At 40.3% G+C, this 23285-nt stretch overlaps 1 protein-coding gene across 1 annotated transcript in view; it reads right to left on the reverse strand.

The window, feature by feature from the left end:
- The window catches only part of ntrk2a (neurotrophic tyrosine kinase, receptor, type 2a), a 100450-nt gene that overhangs the window by 36664 nt on the left and 40501 nt on the right, over positions 1 to 23285 (reverse strand). The window contains exon 16 of the mRNA XM_061730241.1: positions 4702 to 4890. Within this exon, the coding sequence (XP_061586225.1) occupies positions 4702 to 4890 (189 nt within the window). The remainder of the gene's footprint in view (positions 1 to 4701; positions 4891 to 23285) is intronic.

Here is a 23285-nt window from a genome sequence, read left to right on the forward strand (position 1 = left end):
TATCAAAGATTCTGAGAATCAGGAGGACTCTCAGAGGGACAAGGGACAAGGCTGAAGATCAAAACGAGATGCGTGTAATCTTCGGAGATGCTACACAAACACTAAACATCGTCCTGTTCCAACCTTTTTGAGATGTGTTCTTGCCATCAAATTCAAAATGAGACAATTTTCCTTGAAATGGCAAAATGTCTCAGTTTGATATCTGGTATTTTATTGTAAATATGTTCTATTGGGATTAAAAAATTTGTTTATGAGATTTACAAATATATTTTCCACAGTGCCCCAACATTTTTGTGAATGGGGTTGTATTTTTCTCTTCATTACAAAGAACTAGCCTGGTTGCTCTGGAAACTATCAACCTTGTGTCAGATCTGCTTTGACCATGATGGTAAGATAACTTTACGTCTTATCCACTTCCTGTAATTACCTTTTGATTTGATTTTAAAGTAGTATTTAGTTTCTATGTATTGTTTATTGTTGCATGACCATTACTGGTGAACTTTGCAGGTTCACAGGGGTCTGCTGGAGCCTTTCCCAGCTCGTTACAGGCGAGAGGCAGGTCCACCCTGGAGATGCTACCCAACAGCACCCCAACATTTTTGTGAATGGGGTTGTATTTTTCTCTTCATTACAAAGAACTATCCTGGTTGCTCTGGATTCAACAGTGACTTCCAGGGGGTAGTACCTAACACCTCTGGACACCACTGCTTAGGCACACAACAAGAGTGTTACTAAGAAGAGCTGGATAACCCCTTGAGTTGTCACCCACAGGTTTACTGAAGAGTGCTTTTGAAGCCTCTTCCTCCATAGTTCTAGCTGCATACCCACTAGTGGGAGTTCTGGGTGGATTTTCTAGGGGCGAGATCGTTGGCGCGTGTCTCCAATACCAGGAAGAGCCGTTCAAAAGTGGTTTTCTGGGAACCTTTACGGGGCGATAAACATCCCTGTAGTCAAGAGAGGCACTCCTCTTGGTGGGGGTCTCTAATTGGGATTTCTAAATTAGGTTCAGCACTCTCACGTGAACATAAATCATGTGACCACATTGAACAATTTCAACCAGAGACATTTTTCTACGAGTACATTTGATAAAGTTGAAGATCACAACAAAAACGGATAGATGGACCAATAAGTCCGTTGAGGTTTTGTTCGCACCAATGTAGAGGTCCCGCAGGGTTTTTCTTTTACCGGTAATCGCAATCGCTACGACCAGTGTATGTTTAAAAAAAAAACATGAGTAGCATCTACTGTTTATGTATTCCTCCTCCTTTCTTCTTTTGCTACATTCTTCTTTTTCATCTCCTTGTATGCTGTTGGCCATTTGTGAACGGCAAAAAATGTGCATTACCGCCACCTCATGGTCGCCTGTGCTATTTTTTTCAGTCAATGGTTCTTGTGCGGTGCCACAGTGACATGCCAGTTGAAGGGTTTTTTAGTTTAGTTAAACGCTTTTTAGTACCTCAGTCAGACGTTTCTTGGACAGATAAATGTGATCTCAAAGGGTAATGAGTGCACGTGAACGTTGTGATTTGTCTCTTTACCAGAACAAGAAATAGGTATCTTTTGAAATCAACTTTAACCACCTTTCACTGCAAATAATAGAAAATAAAAATATGATACACATGATTTAGAAAAAAACATATTACACACTTGTTTTTTTATCTGGATAGTTTTCTATTGAGCCTGGCTATTTCTCAAATCCTTCCGCTGTACACACTAGTATGTAGTGTTTGTACATGAGCAGCTGGGGAAGCATACACGATGTTGTTATCACCTTTGAAAATGTGTATTTTAATATAACTGCTCAATAATGCATGAGTTATGATTTGCAACACTCTTCCTCGGATCTTATTATTGTTAATGAGGTGGTCACTTCAGAGGAAAGCTCTGAAGCTGTGAAACGGAGCTAACATTTCCCGTGATTACACATGGATCTGTCATATCTGCAGCATAATTGCTGCTTTATTGCTGCCAAGAAGAAGCCCGTATAATCATTTAAATAGCAAGCTATAGCAACTACTGAAAAGGCAAGCTGGTTAAGGCCATGATTTAAATGAGCATCCTAACACCGCTTTGCCGAACTGTCTCAATCAAACCCCGTGGTACCCATTGGAAAAATGTTAAAGTGTCAAATGATTGGACAGATACTTTAGACATTTAACTCTGAGAAACACACACACACACACACACACACACACACACACACACACACACACACACACACACACACACACACACACACATACACATACACATACACATACACATACACACACACACACACATACAGACACACACACACACACACACACACACACACACACACACACACACACACACACACACACACACACACACACACACACACACACACTAATTGCTGTAATAACAGTATTATATATATTAAAAAAAAAAAACACCACAATATATTATTGACTTTTATTGATCCTTGGAGCTTTCATTCTTGTCTTTGGGCTGTAAATTCCAGTCAGTCTTTCAGTCTTAACGCAGGACTGAAGAGGTCAACCTCCACTTCCCCATTAGGATGCCTCTTAAATCTAGCTATCAACAATAAGAGCAAACACACAGACACACACACACACACACACACACACACACACACACACACACACACACACACACACACACACACACTTCCATAATTCACTGCAACACAAGGCCATAGCTTGGAGAAGCTTTTATTACTTGCCAATAATCATAATGTCATGTTGATGGAGCAGGTCAATATTCTTGCATGTTCGCTGTCTGTCTTTTGTCTGTCTTTCTGCCTTTGAGCTCCTTAGCTTCTCTTTTCTTCTTGAGCTTGTGTCCTCGCTTGTTCTGTATATATAATATATATATATATATATATATATATTAGGGATGCAACGGTTCTCGGTATAAAACCGAACCGTTCGGTAATTTTGCATTAATGCTTTACAACCCGCGTGTTTCTGTGCGCCTGTCAGCCTGCTGCAGAAAAGCCCGCCTCGTGAGTTGTAGTCACTGTTGTAGCTCCGCCCACTCCCCCCTCACACAGAGCAGACACGGAAAACAACAGAGTTGAAGAAGCACCGGCTTCATTCAAATCTCGGGCGTGGCATCATTCGGTTAACAGTTAACAGAACTTTAACAGAAACATGTCCCATACGCAAAAGGAAACACGAGCAATATGAGCGTCATCTCCAGCGCCAACACCCAGACAGTCGAGCGACTCGATAAGGTAACACCAGTGAAAAAACAACAACTGTCTATGGAGAATGCTTTCCAACAGACCTACTGTATAGTGCCACTTCAGATAAACACTAGAAAATAACCCGTGCAGCGGGAGCGTTCATTGCTAAAGATTTGCAGCCCTTTTCGCTGGTTGGAGATGTGGGCTTTCGTCACCTAAGTGACAAGCAAAATAAACGTATAATTTGGGAAAAAAAAAGCTCTCTTTATGCACATAACACAAACCGAAACCAAACCGAACCGAAACCGTGGAGCAAAAACCGAAACCGAACTGAGGGGGGATGAGGGTGAAGTAGGGCTGAAATAAATACAGTCAAAATCATCCCCCCTGTAAAACTGCCATCCCCCCTTTCCATCCCTTATGTAATTTCATCAATAAATGTGGTTTTACTGCTATTTCAACATTTAGAGTCATCACCAGAAAAATGACACCAGAAAAATAACTTATTTGACAATTTTCACTTGAAATAAGTAGAAAAATCTGCCAGTGGGATTTATCTTCTAATTACAAGCAAAACAATCTTGTTCCACTGGCAGATTTTTCTACTTATTTCAAGTGAAAATCTACTTGAAACAGTTGAAAATTGTTGTTTTTTCCAGTGATGAGTCTTGTTTTAAGTGTAATGAGATTTTTTTTACTAAAATTAGACATTTTAACTAGAAATAAGACAAATGTTCTTGTTAAGATTTTGAGTTTTTGCAGTGATCCATTTTACTTATCCTGTGAAGGACAGAGGCATATTGATAAGTTCAGAAAACTGTTTTTTATTTTTGTGTTTTGATGTATTTGATGTAAGCCCAGTGGATATTTAAAGCTTACAGAAGGCTGCATTTAACTGCTGCTATCTCATTCCTGCAGTATTTCTGCAGGTGTTTTTTATATTATTTGTAATCAGCACAAATGATCTGTCACCATATGATAAAATCCACCATCCCCCCTGATTTCGTTTTACAACTCGAGTACTGCATATAATATATATATATATATATATATATATATATATATATATATATATATATATATATATATATATATATATATACATACACATATATATATATATATATATACATATATATATATATATATATATATATATATACATATATATATATATATATATATATATATATATATATATATATATATATATATATATATATATATATATATATATATATATATATATATATATATATATATATATGGACGTGTTTCTAGCATGCTGCTGTCAACTTGCATATTAATTGGCTTCCTATATCCCATATTTCCTTCAGAATTGACATTTAATTACCGGTAACAGCATCAAAAAAGCTTCTACCACAGCCTAGAAAGATTTTGTCATGGCAACCATTATATTGCACACAGGTTTACTTGCTTAATTGTGAGTATTCTTAATGTACATCTAAATCTCTTTTTACGCATGTCTATTTTTGAGATGCGTGAGGGTTTTTATTTGTTTTACTCACATGTGTCAGTCTTGAGCAGGCTGTTGGTACTCCTGAAGTACTGAGGGTTTTCTATTACTGGGATCTTGGTCATCCCAATGATGACTGCGTCAGGGCCCATCTCTGAGGAGGAGGGAGTGTTGCTACCATTGGAGACGTGGTGAAGTGGGGAAGCTGAGTCATCATCGTTACTGATCACTGAAGAGGGTCCTGGAGGAGCACAGAGGCGGGAATAAGCATTGTGAGACAGATAAACTTTCCAGCATTACAAGGCAAGCAATTTCAGATTGAAGTATTAAGCAGCTATGGCAGACAAGAAGAGATGAATAGATGAGGCACTTTGTCTTGTGTCAAGACTGGATGGAACTGGTTGTTGTTGTCACACATTTTGTAACTTTAAGAGATCGATTATCCAGCCATGGGTATAGGCCCGTGAGAAAACTACCATTATTTCTATTTCTCTTTCAGGATCTGATGCTTGTGCTTTCTTAACACGAGTACTCCCTTTCTTTGTGTGCAGACAGGTTCACCACATGGGTGCCTGTTTGGGAAACTTGCCATTTTCACTGTTATCAGTTCTCACCTCTCTGCTGTGTCTTTTCTTTCTGTCACAAACACTTTTGCCCTGAGGTGTAGTGGTTCCTAATCTGTATGAGTAGGAGGTTACAAACTTCATTGTAACTCCAGTTAAGTCTTAAGGACAACTTCAGCATTAATTCCACTGGCAAAAACTCTCTACGGTGCTTTTTGTAAGCTGTCCAGACTTCTGTATTACCTTAATAACCTTGTCCTCCTACAAACCACTTTGGAATGTTTCTAATTCGCCCATTCAGGCAAACTCTCATCACTTCTTATTAAATACAGGGTACGGACTCGTTACACAATCACATCAAAACTTGCAAATCATGTATAATAAGAACCAAAATACACTTTTACATGCAAAGGGGCTGCAGATTTGACTACTGGACTGCTTGTAGATGGTTGATGCAATGATGACTCCCACCACACCACAGATAAAACTGATGTGCAGGGATTCTCTTTTCACACCTCTAACCTATTTTGCTCTTCACGGAGAAGAAAGGATGTGTATACTTTGGGAAAATAAATGTGCCCATCTTCTGGCACATATGGGGGTTGGGGCTCACTTTCATCCCTCATTAGTTTTTTGGGTCTCATAATCACCTCTGTCCACCGCAGCCCTGTGAGCTTGTTTCATTGTTGATGTGTGACATGGGTCTGGAAGTGATACACAGTTGTTGCAGGAGGCAACCAGGACAGGAATCAAATGTTACTTGGGCTGGTTTTCACCAACAACAGATATGGGAGATATTAAGAGCTGGAGAACTCTTATTAAAGAGAGCAAATATTCCTTGAAAAAATTATAAATATATAAATATTTTGTACTGCTGTAAGACCATCAACTTCACTTGAATTATATTATTGGGAAGACAATATATGAGTGAGGTGAAACTCTTGCATATATTGCTTTGTCATATTATCTCAAAAAGGAGTTTGTGAATGGGAGTCAACGAGTCCTATAAGAGGGTTAGACTTTGAGAATACTATTAGGTAATTAGGGCCCGAGCACTTACAGTGCGAAGGCCCTATTGTATCTGTAGGAATTTTTGTTTTCCTTTCTTTGTTTTCCTTCGAAAGGAGGGCCTTTTTGTCCCCCTAAACGTGCACCAAAAGTCACCAAATTTAGCACGCAAGCCAGGCCTGGTGATAAATTTGATATTTCATGGTTTGCATTAATGGGCGTGGCAAAATGGCTCAACAGCGCCCTCTAGAAAACTTTTCTCTGCTATAACTTTTGAATGGTTTGACATAAAGACTCGTGGGTGGTGTAATCGGACTCGGTATTGAGTCCTTGACCTTCATTGGCCTGAATTAGCCCCGCCCCTTCTGATTGGTTGTCCCTATTTTCTTTTATAACTTTTGAATGGTTTGACATAGAGAGTCGTGGGAGGTGTCATCGGACTCGGTTTTGAGTACTTGACCATCATTGGTGCAAATTAGCCCCGCCGCCTCTTCTGATTGGTCGATATTTGATAGTTCCTATTTTCTGCCATAACTTTTGAATGGTTTGACATAAAGAGTCGTGGGTGGTGTCATCAGACTTAGTTTTTAGTCCTTGACCTTAATTGGTGCAAATTGCACGCGTGAGGGCCCATTCATCGCTGCTTGCAGCTTTAATTAGATATTGTTGTTTTTTTTTTCTTTCTTTTTTTGAATCTCAAATTCTGTAGCATTCAGTGATGAAGTCAAGGAAAAGGCAATCAATGTTGAACTTTCCAAAACTTAAGGAATGAATGCATCCCCTCAAGCTAAAAGGAATGGGGAAAATATATGGATTCATACTCATACATGTACAGTATATCTTTTTCAAAATGAAAGTACCATAGCTCCAACATGCCGTCACTGAAGACGGAAGAGAGAGAGGATTATGGCATTAGTCAGACTCTGAGCCCAACCCTGGTACAGAAAAATGATTTGGTTTGGCTGAAGGTTTTATTAGTTTCTAATCAAGACCATTAAAACAGTGTATTAACTTTGTCAGAAAAAGTAAATCCTCATGACATTACTGATCATTTTTCTCCAAATATAGACTGAGAACCAAAGCAAACAAGAAAAGTGTTTTTTTTAAAGCTGAATCACTAAATAAACAGAAGCTACATATTGCTGCTCTCTTTCTGGGTTTGTGTCTGTCACGTTAAACCCCTCATGTAATACTGTTCATTACTTACAACAACAAAAAGGCTTAATTTTTTTTTTCTAAATTGTACTAACCATGTGGTTATTGTGCATGTACACTGATACATTACTGCTCCCTGTAATCATTCCTCAGGGTGAAACCGACAATATATCCGTTTTCAGACACAAAAACAAGGACTGTGGATGGAAAGAACAAATGTAAAATCTACCCAGTCATTTATTGCATTCTATGCAGCTCTGAGTCCTGTGAGGTTGCTGGAGTGCAAAGAAACTTAATCTCTCATTTTGGACATGCTCAAAACCCCCATCTGGGAGGCATCCTAAACAAATGCTCAAACGACCTCAGCTGTCTTCTTTCATTGTGGAGGAGCAGCATCTGTGATGCGAGACCCTCGTGAGCGACGGAGCTCCTCACACTGAGCAGAATATGAACAGCCTTTTAAAAAGCAGCACTGACTGAGTCCAACACCCACCAGGTCCATGAATACTTTGGGGAACCGCTCTTATTCTAGGAGGAGAAGATCATTCCTACAAGGTCACAAAGTTTAGCAAAGTAATGAAACTTTCCAACTCCCAACAGTCAAGTGTCTAAATAGCTGTAGTGCTTCTTTTATAGTTTGAAACAAAATGCTGTTTTCACTTTCAGCCGGTGAGTAAATAAATCGCAGATTCGTGTGGAAACAAAATCCTTTAAAGACAACCACTATCATGTGTAAATTATCTTAATCACTCAGGTACATCAAGAGGTTTGCAAATTACCACTTTTCACTGACAGTCCCTGGAGAACCGCAGTAAAAGCTGGTGAGTGATTGTCTGCTTCATGCCTCTTACTGAGTAAGGTCATCTTGTTTATGCCTTTTCTCTGAATTAGTTGTGCGGGCAGTAAGACGTGTGTCCGCATACTCTTAAAGACAATAATTGGAGGCTACCATCCAGTCCTTCAACAGCTCTTAGCCTTGTGGCAGCAGGAAAGACATAATAACAAAGTCAAATTAGAGTATGGGTTTCATCGCATGAAGGTAAGGGTTGTTCAGAAACACATGAACACACAGAGGTCCTGAACACAAAGCACTAGACTTCTTTAAGACACAAGCCAGTGCAGTCTCCCTCTGGAAAATGTTAAACCTAAACACAAAGCATAACAGTTTAACAATAAAAGCTCATAAAATTTCTGCCTTTTCTGGGCTCCAAAATTCTTGCATGTTGCATGAGACGGTCTTGCTAAAAACAAACTATAAAATTACAACTTTCAAAGCTCTACAAACATTACACATCATGTTTGCCTTGGCAAATTAAAACTGTATTTTGTACTGCACGAATCTGGCGAAAATGAGATATTGCCATGAGCAATGCCCAGGACTCACTTAGGTAGGAGCACTGGGTGAAAAAATGCGAAGAAATCAGGGTGTAAGATGTTTGAAATTGCTCATAGAGATGCAGAAGGAAGTGGGCAGTGGGATGACCCAGCATCGTGCAAGAACTTTAACATTTTTAAATTTGCTGTCAGTTCCAGTGAAGGGTGGTTTTAAAAATAGGCCTACATGGCAAGGACAGCAAATAATGACGGCATTGAATTTAAATATAAATTCATACACGGTTACAGGCTGTTATCACATTGTACACGGCCTTACACAAACCAGCTGACAAAGTCAAATCTTACTCTCTCACAATTAATGACTCTTCATTATGACACTACATTTGGGGAATACAGACTAATACCCTTCACACATTTTCTCATGAGACTGGGCTGCATGAGCACACACTTCAAACCACTGTACTGCGAGTTGAAATTGATTTCCCATGAGCACAAAATATAGCTGATGTTTTAGCTCTCCAGTGGCCGGCTCGGCTGCATTGTAATACTGGTTGACATTGTTGCTTTCCTTTCTTCCTGACCTCTAATCGGGCTCAAGTGCTGATGACAAGACTAGACTGAGAGGGTAAAATAGTGAGATTTGTTAGTCTGTAAATGTGAGATTAAACCAGCTGGTGTGTTTTGGTGTCTCATTTAGGGGGAGTGAGAGAGAGAGAGGGAGAGAGAGGGTACAGCAGTAAGATTGTAGATATTTGCAAGTTTATGAACGCTGTAGATATATGTTGTGATGTAGCATCTTTCTGTCAAGATCCAGGCTTCTATGACAATGTGTCAGCCAATGGACCCTAAAGATTTATCCCTATGAGGTGAAAAATGGATGTGTAAAGTGTTTTAAGTAAATTAAATAGTACTTCTATCTAAGACCAGATGTCTTGTAATAATTTCTGACATAATAATGTTGTCACACTTAGAGCAAACATCATTGTGATCGGTAATCAGTAGCACAGTTGTTGTTATGTATGTTCTAGTTTTCAAATAAAAACTAATGTGTAACTTTGTCATTCTTTTATTTTATGTGTGTGTATTTTATGTGAAATGCAGAAATTATGTAAGAATATAACTAATGGAAGGGCAAAGTAAGCTTCTTTTCTCATTCCCAAAACATACTAAGCGTTGGAAAAGCTTTAAACAAGAAGTAAAAACCTTGACTAAAATGGTCATGGTCAGAGCAGGAACACATATTTTTTGTTCTTGGTTTCTTTTAATACTCTAAAGCACTAAGTCGCAATTTTTAATTTCCTTTTGAGTCTCAGGGCCAAACAAAAGTAGTAGTGAACATCAATGAATGTAATTTCTTTCTTAACAGAACGCAGATGTTATTGTTCAGTATTACCTCTTCAAACTGTACCAATACCATGAAATTGCATTTTCTTAAACCAGGGGGCCTTCATTGATGACATAGCTTCAAAATGTCTCTCATTAAAGACAGTTTTTGGATAGATGTATGGATGGGTGAAGGATGGATGAAATACATTTTTGCAATGAACAAATTATGCTTCCAATTTACATTTCTTTTCATTTTCCAGTTTCCTTTAGTGCAAACCAAGACTATTTCAAGAGCAATCAAGAGCAAAATAATGCAAACAAAAGCACAGAGTTTTGTCTGTCAGCACGTGTGTGTGTGTGTGTGTGTGTGTGTGTGTGTGTGTGTGTGTGTGTGTGTGTGTGTGTGTGTGTGTGTGTGTGTGTGTGTGTGTGTGTGTGTGTGTGTGTGTGGGTTGAGAGAGGGGTTACAGATCATTAACGCAGAGGTCACCGGGTCAAATCGTTATAAACACTGTTAAGCTGAGAGCCAACAGGAGCCTACGTGGGTTTGTGTGTGGCCATAGAGAGAAGTGGCAGAGCCTCCGCTGGGAGTTACTGCGTTAAGGGGGGATGAAAAAATGTGAAGCGGAGAGGTGGAGGGAAGTAGTGAGAGAGAAAAGGACAATAAAAGGTCAAGGTATAAGTGGGGTCAGTTCAAGACCCAACACTGTTAATAGACATGGAACTGGTGTTTAAACTGGTGAGGAGTGAAGCTGCTCACAACTGTCAATAAATTACAACGTCTACGTTTCAGAACGCAGGTCATGACTAAGAGGCGGGTGGCGGGGAGATGAGCGCTAAATCCACCAGAGAATGTATGCAGTTATTGCCATTTCTATCACTTAAGCAGTCGTAACAGGTAACAGCGCCGTTTGGTAAAGTAAGTGAGGTGATTTTAAAGGGTAAAATGAGAGACTGTTGTTTTAGCAGCATGCCTTTCAATCTAACCAGCCAGATGCAGCCGATGGAAACTTTTCTGCGATAAAGACCGTATAAGGAGGTTGTTGGGGTGGTAGGTGGAGCAGGTCCCGTTGGAAGGAGAGGGATCTACACAGCCAGCAAAAAGTTGACATGGTTTAAAGTTGACTTAGTCTCTCTGAAGCAGTGGAAATGATGACAAAACAAGATGTTCTAGGTAAGAGGGTGAGTGGAGATGGATGAGAGTCAACTGGGAGTTCACCAGCAATTTTGAAAGATTGCTTTTCTCTTGTCAAAGTAGAGACTGTCAGTCAACACAGACTGCTTCCTTGGAGGTTTTTGTTGAGCGCGGCAAATCAGATGCTTGGTGAAACTGAGCAGATATGGTCTGCTGTCATAAAGCCATTATCTATGTCCAGAAAATCAGTGAATTGATAATAAAAAACAAAAGTGCTATGTAGGGAAAAAAAAGTTGGCATTAAATTCCAGGAAATGTTATAACCTTTAGAGGAGAAATGTCATTGGTAGCATTTTTTCCATCCTTGCAGGCAGGGCATCATATAACAGGAAAGGTTGCTGGTGTTTAAATAAAGTAAAAAAGTAACGGCACAGTTCTCTGCAGAAACTCAGAGATGCTGCATGGGGCATGGAGGTGGGGAGGGATCTTGAGTGAAGCAGGAACTTTATGGGAGGAAGCCTCACTGGAGTCGAGATAAAACCAAGACGGTGATTGACTGTATTGATCTGTCCTCGGTTCTTCTCGTACACCACAGAGAAACTGAAGCCATTTACTGCCGCATGTTGCCCAGGGCGATAAATGTAGGGAGGCTTTTGCAAGATTTAAGGATATTAGGGCTTGTCGTTCTTGCTAAAACACCTTGGTTGTCGTGAAGTCAGAGATGAACTGGTGTTAGCGGTTGGCAGAGCAAGACTGAGAAAAATGGACCTGAAGTACAGTAAATAGGCTATGATGGACAACCTAGATTTCATGTAACAGTTGACATAAAGACCAGAATGAACAGGAAATTGTTCAGCTTGTGTTGGATCTCTGCACTGAGGTTATCCAGCACATTTACCCCCTCCATTTTGTCTCTATGGCACCATGTTCAAACAGCTTAGGTTGCGTAATATTCCTGCCAGTCTAAGGAGAACAAATGCTTGGAAGCAACATGATAATTAGCCTGTTTATCAAAATGAGAAACTTTACAGTTATATTGACTGTTTGTGTTTATTTTGGTAGAATGTTTTATTAAAGGAGGCACCAGTCACTTCAGCTGTCGCTCAGATTTTGGGGAAAAGTCAGGCATGTCAATACTGTTGACCCCAAAGGCCTCTGAGACGCTCAAGTTGTGCACAAGCACACACTCACACTTGTAATATGAACCCCACAGTCTCTAAACTGTCCTGTCACCTTGCTGAATAAAGGAAGTAATTCATCGATCCAGGAGGTGGCAGGATGGAGGGATGCAGAGGAGACTGGAGGGGGAGGGGGGTTATAATGCATAAGGAAAAAACGAGCTGCAGATTGACTGCCGGATGACTGGTTATAGACATAAAAATGCACAGGCATAAACTCTTCACTTACTTATTCTCTTAGCAAATGTGTTGTGTTGAAGCACATATTGATGTGGACATTTTACTATAGTGTTGACTTAATTTTCAATCATTATCCAGTTGCCATAACTACAAAAATGATTAATTAATTAATTAATTAATTCATTCATTCATTCATTCATTTATACATTTTAGAAACCCACTTTATCCGGTTCAAAGTGACAGGGTTTGGGGATGTAGCTTGTCCTATGGAATAGATCTTGTGCAGTTGATCTTGTGTGAGGAAGTGAATTTGAATTCTTTATATCTAAATGTGAATCATTTGATTCAAAACTGACTTGACTAGTCCATTCAGATTCAGGTACTAAAAGCAATTACTCAAATCAATCACTTCCTACTGGCACAAGATTGATCCCATATTTTCCCATCATCTACACTCCTGGACAGGTCACTAGTCAGAGACAAAACTCTACTCTTCAATTCAGGATCTAACATGTTTTTTTTGACTGCTGGAGGAACCTGGACGGCCCAAAGAAAACTGAAGGTACAGGGGTAATATGCAAAGTCCACAAAAAAAGGCTCCGGATAGATCTTAAAGCAGCTCAAAAACCATCCTTTTGATCACTCTGTCCAATTTTGCAAAAAAGAGAGCTCCAGGTGCACGGTGGCCCAGCTGGTAGTGCAGCCGCCCCACAGAAGGTCCTGGGTTCAATAGTCCATATGAATCTGTCTGAGCAAACCAAATTCCTACTCTTCTTGCTAGAGGCCTATCATGTTCCCCTTTTCTCGCTACCAACCACCCACAAAAATAGACATTTCCTCTTTCCCATTGTGTATCTCATTTCTCATCTCCATGTATGTGCCTACCACCTCGCATGCTTTCGTCATCCTCGTCCTTGCTTCCCACATCCTCCTCTCTGGCTTTCTTCTGTCATACCCCCATAGTCTGCTCTTTTCTATTTATAATATTCAACATGCAGGAGGATCAGTTTCTCCATCTGAAAGCACTCTGTGGTGGTTAGATATGGTGAAATGAAGATGCAAGGAAGGGGGGTGGGGTGGCGAAGAACCACCTCTCATTCCAACGCACTGAAATGTCTTACCTTGGCACAGTCTTTTGTTGTGATTCCTTTAAGAAGATGCAACAAAAGGAACAAAGATTTACATGCTGCAGGTTCATGAACGTGTAACTTCTTAACTTGGTGACCAACTAATACCTTACAACAGGGGTGCTCAATACGTCGATCGCGATCTACCAGTCGATCACAAAGGTAGTAATAGTAGACATTAGAAAAAAAATAGACGGTGGTGTAATGAAACTAATTTACCATGTCATTTTCCGAATTAGGAGTACAATCGAATGCAGCATCAGATGACGGTTGAATTTTTCTGACCTTTAGGTCTCTGCACATGCGCAAACGACGACGCTAAGTGTGGCAAAACTAACAAGCGAGTCAGCAAGTTACCGCAAATTTGAAGACCTCGTTTTTTCTATTAAACTAGAGAAAGCTTTGGTCATCAAAAATGAGTGTTACAGCTGGACAAAGTAAGAAGACGAAAACGTATCACTTTCATGAGGAATTTCCAAGTGCGTTTGTCTCATCTGCCAGCCTACCATCGCAATACCAAAGAAGGGAAATGTGGAGTGGCCTTTTCGGACTGTTCATGAAAAATATGACATCAACTTCCCGCCGAAAAGCGAGTTGAGGAAGAGAACGGTGAATGAACTCAAATCCCAGTTCAAAAGTGAAAGCCGCCACCGAAGCATCTTTCAGTGTGAGTCACGTCATCGTTAATAACAAGAAGTCCTTCCAAGATGGAGAGATGCTAAGAGAGGCATTCGTTGAAGCAGCTGACTCATTGTTCCGAGATTTTAAAAATAAGGCAGAAATATTATCTTCAATCAAAGCTCTGCATCTGTCAATAAGTGCAGTTACACAGCGCTGTGAAGCCATGTCTGAGGATGTAACCCAACAAATGTGGAAGGACATCGGAGATTGTGATTGTTTCTCACTGCAGGTGGACGAATCTACAGACATGAGCCCAGATGTGCATTTTTATTCGTATTGTCTTCAGTGATATGACTGCAAAAGAGGAGCTTTTAACAGTACTTCCCATGAAAGAACATATGCGAGGAGAGGACATATTTCAGTCGTTCAAAAACTTTACAGAGAAAAATGTATTTCCCTTTGTACAAATTGGTGTCTATCACCACGGATGGAGCACGGTGGTGCCGGTGAATGGTTGGCCGCGTGAATGGATTTATTGCCAAGTGCAGGCAGGACGATGCTTTTCCTGACTTCTTGAGTTACCATTGCATAATCCACCAACAAGCGTTATGCGCTAAAATGCTCAACATGACAGAGATCATGGATGTGGCAACAAAGATCACCTGTTCTATTCGAGCCAGATCTCTTCAAAGACGATTATTCCGTGCACGTCTGGGGAAGGCTGACTGCGAGTTGTTGCTACACACACTGACGTGAGATGGCTCAGTCCAGGGAAGTTCCTGCAAAGATTTTGAGAGCTATGTCCGGAGATTAATGAGTTTTTCTTGGCAGCCGGACATGCAGAATAAAAGTAACTAAATGACGGCCAGTGGCTGTAAAATTTAGCATTTTTAACCGATCTGACAAACATGCTGAATGATCTTAATCTAAAGCTGCAAGGAAAAGACAAAACGTGATCAATATGATCAGCTCGGTTAATGCTTTCAAACGAAAGCTGCAACTTCTCTCCTCAAAGCTGAAGCGCCATGGTTTGGCAAATTTCCAGAACCTGGTGTCAGAGCTGGAGACGCAAGGGAGGGCCTGTGTGCAACTTGAGACAGAGCTGATTGACAGTTCTCTGTCAGAGTTTGATGAACGCTTTCAAGACTTTTCTTTGCTCGAGCCAGTCGCTACATTAATGTGCTATCCTTTTCGGGAAGATGCTGAGATTGAGTCACTGGCATCAAAAATTGCGATGATGTTTCACCTGAACTCTTCTGGAGTGGAAGATGAGATCTTGACTCTTCAAGCCGACATTGAACTGAAGTCCAGAGCTCATGGACAGTTCTGGATCTTAATAACAGAAGTAAAGTACCCCAACATGAGGAAATGTGCTACCTCCTTGACTGCATTTTACAGATCAAGTACCGTTCCACCATTTTGCATTTTTGTAGTGGGTAGATCATTTTGACTTGTTCATTTTATAAGTAGCTTGCATGCTGAAAAAGTGTGGGCACCCCTGCCTTACAGCATGTAAATCTTCTAGGAATAGCCTAGCATTCCCAGCCCTCTGCCCCCGGTAGGCTATTGGAAAAAAAAAAAGCTGCGTAAGCAACTTTGGACTTGCAACAATACGTATTGCACTATGTTGCATATCATGGACGATGAAACTAGCTCACAGAGCTACAGTGGATATCATGGCAGAGTTAATTTGCTGAAGACAGATATGACCAACGAGAAAAGTAAGAGAGTGATTGAGTAAAAGACCAAAACAACAGTAAATCTTGGACAGCTTTGTGAAAACAACTTCGCCCCACTGACATAAAAATTACAAATAATCCTTTGTGCTGGTTTAATTATTATAGTAGGCCTATTTATGGTCAAACTTTCAAATGCCAGGCAACACACATCTTTTGAGGCATTAACCCAAACTAAAATGTTTCCTCTCAGAACCTTGTGTTTTACATCCCTCTAATAACTCTAATAACCCAACATGGCAGAGCCAAATGACAAACAGATGACAAACGAGGTTGTTTGTCAGTAACATGGGTTAACATATAAGGTTTGAGCTGTATCCAGGAAAATTTTTTAAGATAAAGGGCTGGAAATATGTAACTTTTTAGACAATGTGGATATTTTTCAATAAAGTCAAGTCTTTCTGGAAGCGTGAAAAAGATATTTATTTTTGTGGTAGAATTACTTGCATACACTCACCGGCCACTTTATTAGGTACCCGTTGCTAGTACCAGGTTGGGCCTCCTTTCGCCTTCAGAACTGCCTTAATCCTTCGTGGCATAGCTTCAACAAGGTACGGGAAACATTGCTCTGAGAGTTTGGTCCATATTGACATGCAGATTTGTCGGCTGAACATCCATGATGCGACTCCACCACATCCCAAAGGTTCTCTATTGGATTGAGATCTGGTGACTGTGGAGGCCATTTGAGTCGTGAACTCATTGTCATCTTCAAGAAACCCGTCTGAGATGAGTCACGCTTTATGACATAGTATGTATCTTGCTGGAAGTAGCACCATGGTCATAAAGGGATGGACATGGTCAGCAACAATACTCAGGTAGGCTGTGCCGTTGACACGATGCTCAATTGGTACTAATGGGCCCAAAGTGTACCAAGAAAATATCCTCCACACCATTACACCACCACCAGCAGCCTGAACCGTGGATGGAAAGCAGGATGGATCCATGCTCTCATTTTGTTGACAACAAATTCTGATCCTACCCTCCGAATGTCGCAGCAGAAATTGAGACTCATCAGAGCAGGCAACGTTTTCTTCTTCGATTGTCCAATTTTGGTGAGCCTGTGTGAATTGTAGCCTCAGTTTCCTGTTCTTAGCTGTCAGGAGAATCACCTGGTGAGGTCTTCTGCTGCTGTAGCCCATCCACCTCAAGGTTCGATATGTTGTGCGTTCAGAGATGCTCGTCTGCATATCTTGGTTGTAACGGGTGGTTATTTGGGTTACTGTGACATTTCTAGCAGCTCGAACCAGTCTGGCCATTCTCAAAATCCCAGTATATCAGCAGTTTCTCAAATACTCAGACCAGCCCGTCTAGCACCAAAAACCATGCCACATTCAAAGTCACTTAAATCACCTTACTTCCCCATTCTGATGCTCAGTTTGAACTGCAGCTGACCAAGACTACATGCCTAAATGGACTGAGTTGCTGCCACGTGATTAGGTACTTTTAAGAGCTAGCTAAAGACTCAGCTCTTAAAGGAGCACTTCTGCATCTAGTAAACTTCTCTGCTCATCAGAACTAGTTAGAACATTTGTCCAGCTCTTTGCAGGATTCAGCACTGAGTAAGCTCCATGCACTTATGACAAGATGATCGCATGATGGTGTCTTTTTAGACGTAACTTTCTTGTGTAAAGGGACCGACTCAACTGGACTCACAGCAGTCTGACCAGCACTTATCCAGCTGTACCCTCCAATGTGATTTCTTGTTAGGGCCTGAGCACTTACAGTGCGAAGGCCCTATTGTATCTGTAGGAATTGTATTTTTTTTTATTTTTCCGACGAAAGGAGGGCCTTTTTGCCCCCCTAAACGTGCCCCAAAAGTCACCAAATTTTGCACGCAAACCAGGCCTGGCGAAAAATTTGATATTTAAGGGTTTGCATTAATGGCCGTGGCCTAATGGCTCAACAGCACCCCCTAGAAAACTTTGTGCCTCAAGCCCCACCATACGGTTTGACATACATGCACGAAAATCGGTGCACACCTGTATCATGTCGCAACTTAAAGAAAAGTCTCTTGGCGCCATGGACGAAACCGAACAGGAAGTCGGCCATTTTGAATTGATCGTGTAATTTTGGCGAAATTTATGCCATTCCTTCGGCCGTTAATACGGCCTGAACCATAACGTGCAGCCAGGTGTGTGTTATACATCAAAATGTGCGTCTCCATACTGCAACGACGCGCTTTACTTTTCTCATTCAAAAATGTTACCTTGGCAACGATAGACGCCAAAAAGCGCGCCCTCCCTTCATCTGATTGGTCCATATTTGATAGTTCCTACTTTCTGCCATAACTTTTGAATGGTTTGATATAAAGAGTCGTGGGTGGTGTCATCGGACTCTGTTTTGAGTCTTTGAACATAATTGGTGCAATTTAGCCCCGCTCCTTCTTCTGATTGGTCAATATTTGATAGTCCCTATTCTCTGCCATAACTTTTGAATGGTTTGATATAGAGAGTAGTGGCTGGTGTCATCCGCTAAATGTCCAGGCTTGAAGACATCTACATGCAAGTCATACAAGCGCTTCCACTGCAGCACGCCTGAACGTGCACAAGGGTGCGAGGGCCCGTTCATCGCTGCTTGCAGCTTTAATTCGTGTTAATTTGTGTCAGATGTAAGTCGCTTTGGATAAAACCGTCCGCTAAATGACAGTAGAAGTACTAGTAGCTGATTAGAAATTTGCATTAACGAGAAGTTGGACTGGTGTACCTAATAACGTAAAAGTATATATATATGTATATATATATATATATATATATATATATATACTGTATATATATATCCATGTTTATTGGCTTTGTGTACAGGCTTCTGGTAGCTGAAATCTACTTTGATTAAATGCATTTGGATACACTCCTCTGAGTCATGTCGGACTATATACTCTAATAGAATAAACACAGTTTAGTTAAACTGTTATTTTTTATTTTTATTTTTTTACTTTTAGCAGAAAGGCACATCTCAAAAGTCAAAAAAGGTGTACATTCAGAGATATTTCAGATAAATATGTGCGAATATGCTTTCTTTCTATCTTTCTTTCTCGTAACTGCTCTAGTGGCTACTCAAGTGCACACTCTCAAAATAATTTAATTTAAAATCAACAGCAACCTGAAAAAGAAAGGAGGCTTTTCTTTCTTTTTTTTCGTCTCCAGATTAAATTTGAGGCAGTTTAGCTGTCTGGGATTTTGGACAAACAAGGTTGGAGTCTATTAAAAGGTGATTCACTTAAAAAAAAAAAATCTCCTCCACAATAATAAAGTTATCTGTGGCCCTCATGATCAAAACACCTGCCCTGACCTCAATCTCAGCCTTTGTAATGCCTCATGTGTGTCTATATGTGTGCATGTGTGTGAGTCTTCCAGAGTACATGAGCACATACGTTGCAATGTGTGGAGTAAAATGCTAGTACATGTGATGCACTTGACAACCATCCACTGATACAATTCTGCAGAACGTTACATTAGGCTAGAGCTTCACGTCACATGTACATGTGATTATTAATGCATGCGTACATTTGTTAACATAGACATCCATCTGTAGCCATAATGTAGACTGCAGCATTGCAGTTCAGGTTCTGCAGATTGCAAATACAACAGGAACGCAATAAAACAGCGCATTATCACCATTGTCACTTATACAACTACAAGCTTTCTATTGACAAAGCAACTATCTCTGTCTTTAATTTAACAGAGTGGCAGAGCGCACATGTGTTTCAGCTATTATACTGTACCACTTGCATGCGTGACTGCTTCTGTCTTCCCGGGAATCATGGTTAATTTAACAGAGACACACAATGTTGTGTGTCAGTGTTTGATCCTAACAAGATGTAAGCTCTCTTATTAGTGACAGATAAGTCATATACAACATAAAGCATATTTTACTGTAAAAAATAAAATAAAATATACTCACTGTCCCAAAAAAGAAAAGGGACATAAAATACAATAGGAATGGCATTCATTTAGTAATAGAGCTACAAATACCCTCTGAACAGAGCTGTTGGCGGGGGTAGGGGACCTTAGAAAACGTCTGCACAGAGAACATGCTGCATGTTTTGACAAGTGTGGTAAGTACCTGTAAAATGAATTTGATGGTTACACAGCAGGTTGAGAAGGCAAACAGGGGGGATGTCCCGTGTTGGTAATCCCCCTTTTAAGATTCCTGCACAACTCATTACATAGTTATACAATTTTTACATGTGTTGTATGCAAACGTCACAGACTAATTGCAGTACTTTTGATCTTCTGTATTGTTTATTCTAAGTGTGGCTTGCAGCAGAGCAACAAAAACACATCTCTTCTCAGTTTTGAGACATTTTTCTATCCGCCCTGCTGTGTTTTCTCAGCACAGTGGAGACTCCGAAAGCCATTTCAGTGGCTGAATGTCTGAGGGGTCTGGCATTATTCTACGCTCTAACCCAGGCGGATGGTCTGAATTTAAACAAGGCTCTGAACTAAATGTCAATAACACAGGACAGAATTGTGTCTGTGCACAAAGAGCTTGTGCATGAAGAAATGTATGCATGAACTGCATTAGCAGGCTGAGTGTGTACCTGACAAAGAGGAGCCTAAATCTTCAGCATAAACATCTGCCCATGTTGGTGTGGAGAGAGACTCGGGTGTGTATGGAGGCGTTTGTGCATTTAGCCAAGATATAGGTTAATGGTTGTCTCAGTGCCTCTGATCTTAATAATTCATCCGAAGGGATGCTTTTATGTGTCTCTGAAGACTTCCTCTGATTGGATGATCAGACTGCTGCATCCAAAAGCTCCACCTGCTTCCTCTACTTTTTGAGATGATAATGGACTCCAGCTACCTGACAACTGTTTGAGTGCTTGTTTGTAGAATCCTTTAAGCTCCCTACAGGGTCCACTTCACTGGTTACACGATGTGTTTTCCTTTGTGCTGTTTGGAAATATGGAGGCACTTTTCCTTTACAATCCTTCCCCCATGCATTTTACATTTTTTGTCCCCTGTTTTATCTCCAACACTCATATATACACAAACACATACACATATTGTACGTAAGCACATAAACACAAACAATCTCTCTCTCTTTAGCATAGTCCCTTGTATGTCCGCGTCTGTCAGCGTGACACCACTTCCACTGGGATGTTCTGAAACAACACACAGCCTGAAGGGAAACACAAAAACAAACATAAAAAAATGACCAAAAAAAACTAAACGGGAAAAAAACAACAGTGACAAAAGAAAGTAACACAACAAAATGACAGTAAAAATGAAAGTAACACTTCTTACATACTTAGCATTTATAAGAAAGTTTTAGTTTTTGGCGCATGCCAGTGTCAGAGGAAGTTCTACTTCTTAGTGTGTAACACTGCACGATGGAGAAAGCACACAAGGCTTTTAGTCAAATTATTGTCACCGTTCATGTCATTTACTAGTTAAAAGAGAAATAATCTTAAGGTATTTAAGTTCGTTTTTTTTCTTAAAACGGCTGCATGCTAAAAACCTTGTTTTGTTTTTTCCACCCTCCATTTGCCAAACGTACCAAGAATAAAGAAGAAAAAGAAAAGAAAGGGGTTAAAACAACTTATTGTTAGAGCAGAAAGGTTTTGAGGGTATTTTGAAAATGATGTGAAACAAAGAGGTTTTTTTTCTTTTTCTATTGTATGTATGTACATTTACTGCTCTGCTGCACACACACACACACACACGCAAAAAAAAAATGACTCTGTGTCCATGCCAGCGATTTTCAAGCCTTCTCAGGTCATGAACTACCAGAATAATCATGTCCCTTTTCTGCTAGCTAGGAAAACTGTCTTCATTAATTCGATTAGAAACAGACGTGCTTAGCTCACACAAATAAAACATACTCTTAGACAAATTATGCTACTCCCCCAGACGATGTAATGCATAAATCTTTCCCCGGTATAAAATGTTTCATGTTTTATACACCATCATATTTTTCCTCAACAACCATCTGCCAATGCTAGAACGGAAACAAACTCAGGCTGAAACTTTTCCCAGCAGTCATGCATTTGTAATTTTGTGCTTTTTCAATGCACATACAGTAAGTACTGCTTCGCCTGCCAGCAGGTGCTGCGTTCTGCTCCAGCCAAACCACTTCCGCCCCAACATTTCCAGGTCAACAAGGAAGAAATCCAACTCTCTAAACGAAAGAGCAGTTATCTTTCTCAGTTACACTTTTCTTTTCTCCCCTCAGTTCTAACATCTCAATTTTTGAACTGCGTTTTTCAGTTGCACATTTACTTTTTGTGGTTGCGACTCTGAAACGAGTGCGAAATCAGCACCACGTCAAACTACAGCAAGGAAGTGGAGATCTAGGACTGCCTTGAGTCAACGTCTGAGCGCCAAAAACGTACTTGTCGGCCATGAAGAATGAGGCAGAGGAAAGTTATCAATGTCTTTCCCTTCATTATCATGGATGATAAAGTTGTTGATGTCATTGATAAAGTTGTAAAGTTAATGACAGCAACTTACCTCCGTCTACGGAAAGCGCTAAGTCATTCAGTAGCCAGTGAGCTACTAGCTATCTCCTGCTGTTTCTCTGCTGTTTCACAGGGTTTTGATTTGGGACACATTTGGCACTGAGTTGATGCCATAAGGAAGCGCAGTGAAGCGAAAGAAGTAATCTTAATGAAAGGAAACCCTGGCCTCATCTCTTCCACTTCCCTCATTAGTTGGCTTTCCTTGCATATTAGCAGATCACTTTGTTAAGATTGTCTTTGAGCGGAGCGTTCCAGCCTGTTTTTTACCAGGTGCGACCCTGCCCTAATCTCAGACTGATCTCTCTTCCTTGTCTGCCTGGTTGGGATTTGTACCTTCTCAGAAACGCTTTGATCTCAGTAAACTTAGAGCTCAATTCAACTTGCCTGTTTCTGTATCTTGCTTTTGGTTGTATTTTCTGAGCTGTGGTGCTAAAGCACAACAGCAGACAATGAGACGTGAAAATGGCCTTTTAAAAGCTTCAGTATCTCACATAAAATACGATAACATTGAAGTTTTGACCAAAGTGGTAACTAAGCGGTGAGCGATCAAATATGTCAATATATGAAGTGTGATATAGGGACTTATCTGCAAACACGAACCATCCTCTGCGTAGATGAGAAGTGGTTAAACATCCACTGCTCAGTGTTGGTGTGTGAGCTAATGATGAGTGGTTTTATCAATCAATAATGAAGCAAAGGTCACAGTCAATAAGATATTTCATACAGAATCAAAGCAGAGCTGCTTCCCAGTAAACTGATTAAAAAAATAACAATTTACTCAGGGGGAAATGACCTTTTACCAAACATGAACA

Source organism: Cololabis saira, chromosome 9, assembly GCF_033807715.1.
Source record: "Cololabis saira isolate AMF1-May2022 chromosome 9, fColSai1.1, whole genome shotgun sequence".
Lineage (NCBI taxonomy): Eukaryota > Metazoa > Chordata > Actinopteri > Beloniformes > Belonidae > Cololabis > Cololabis saira.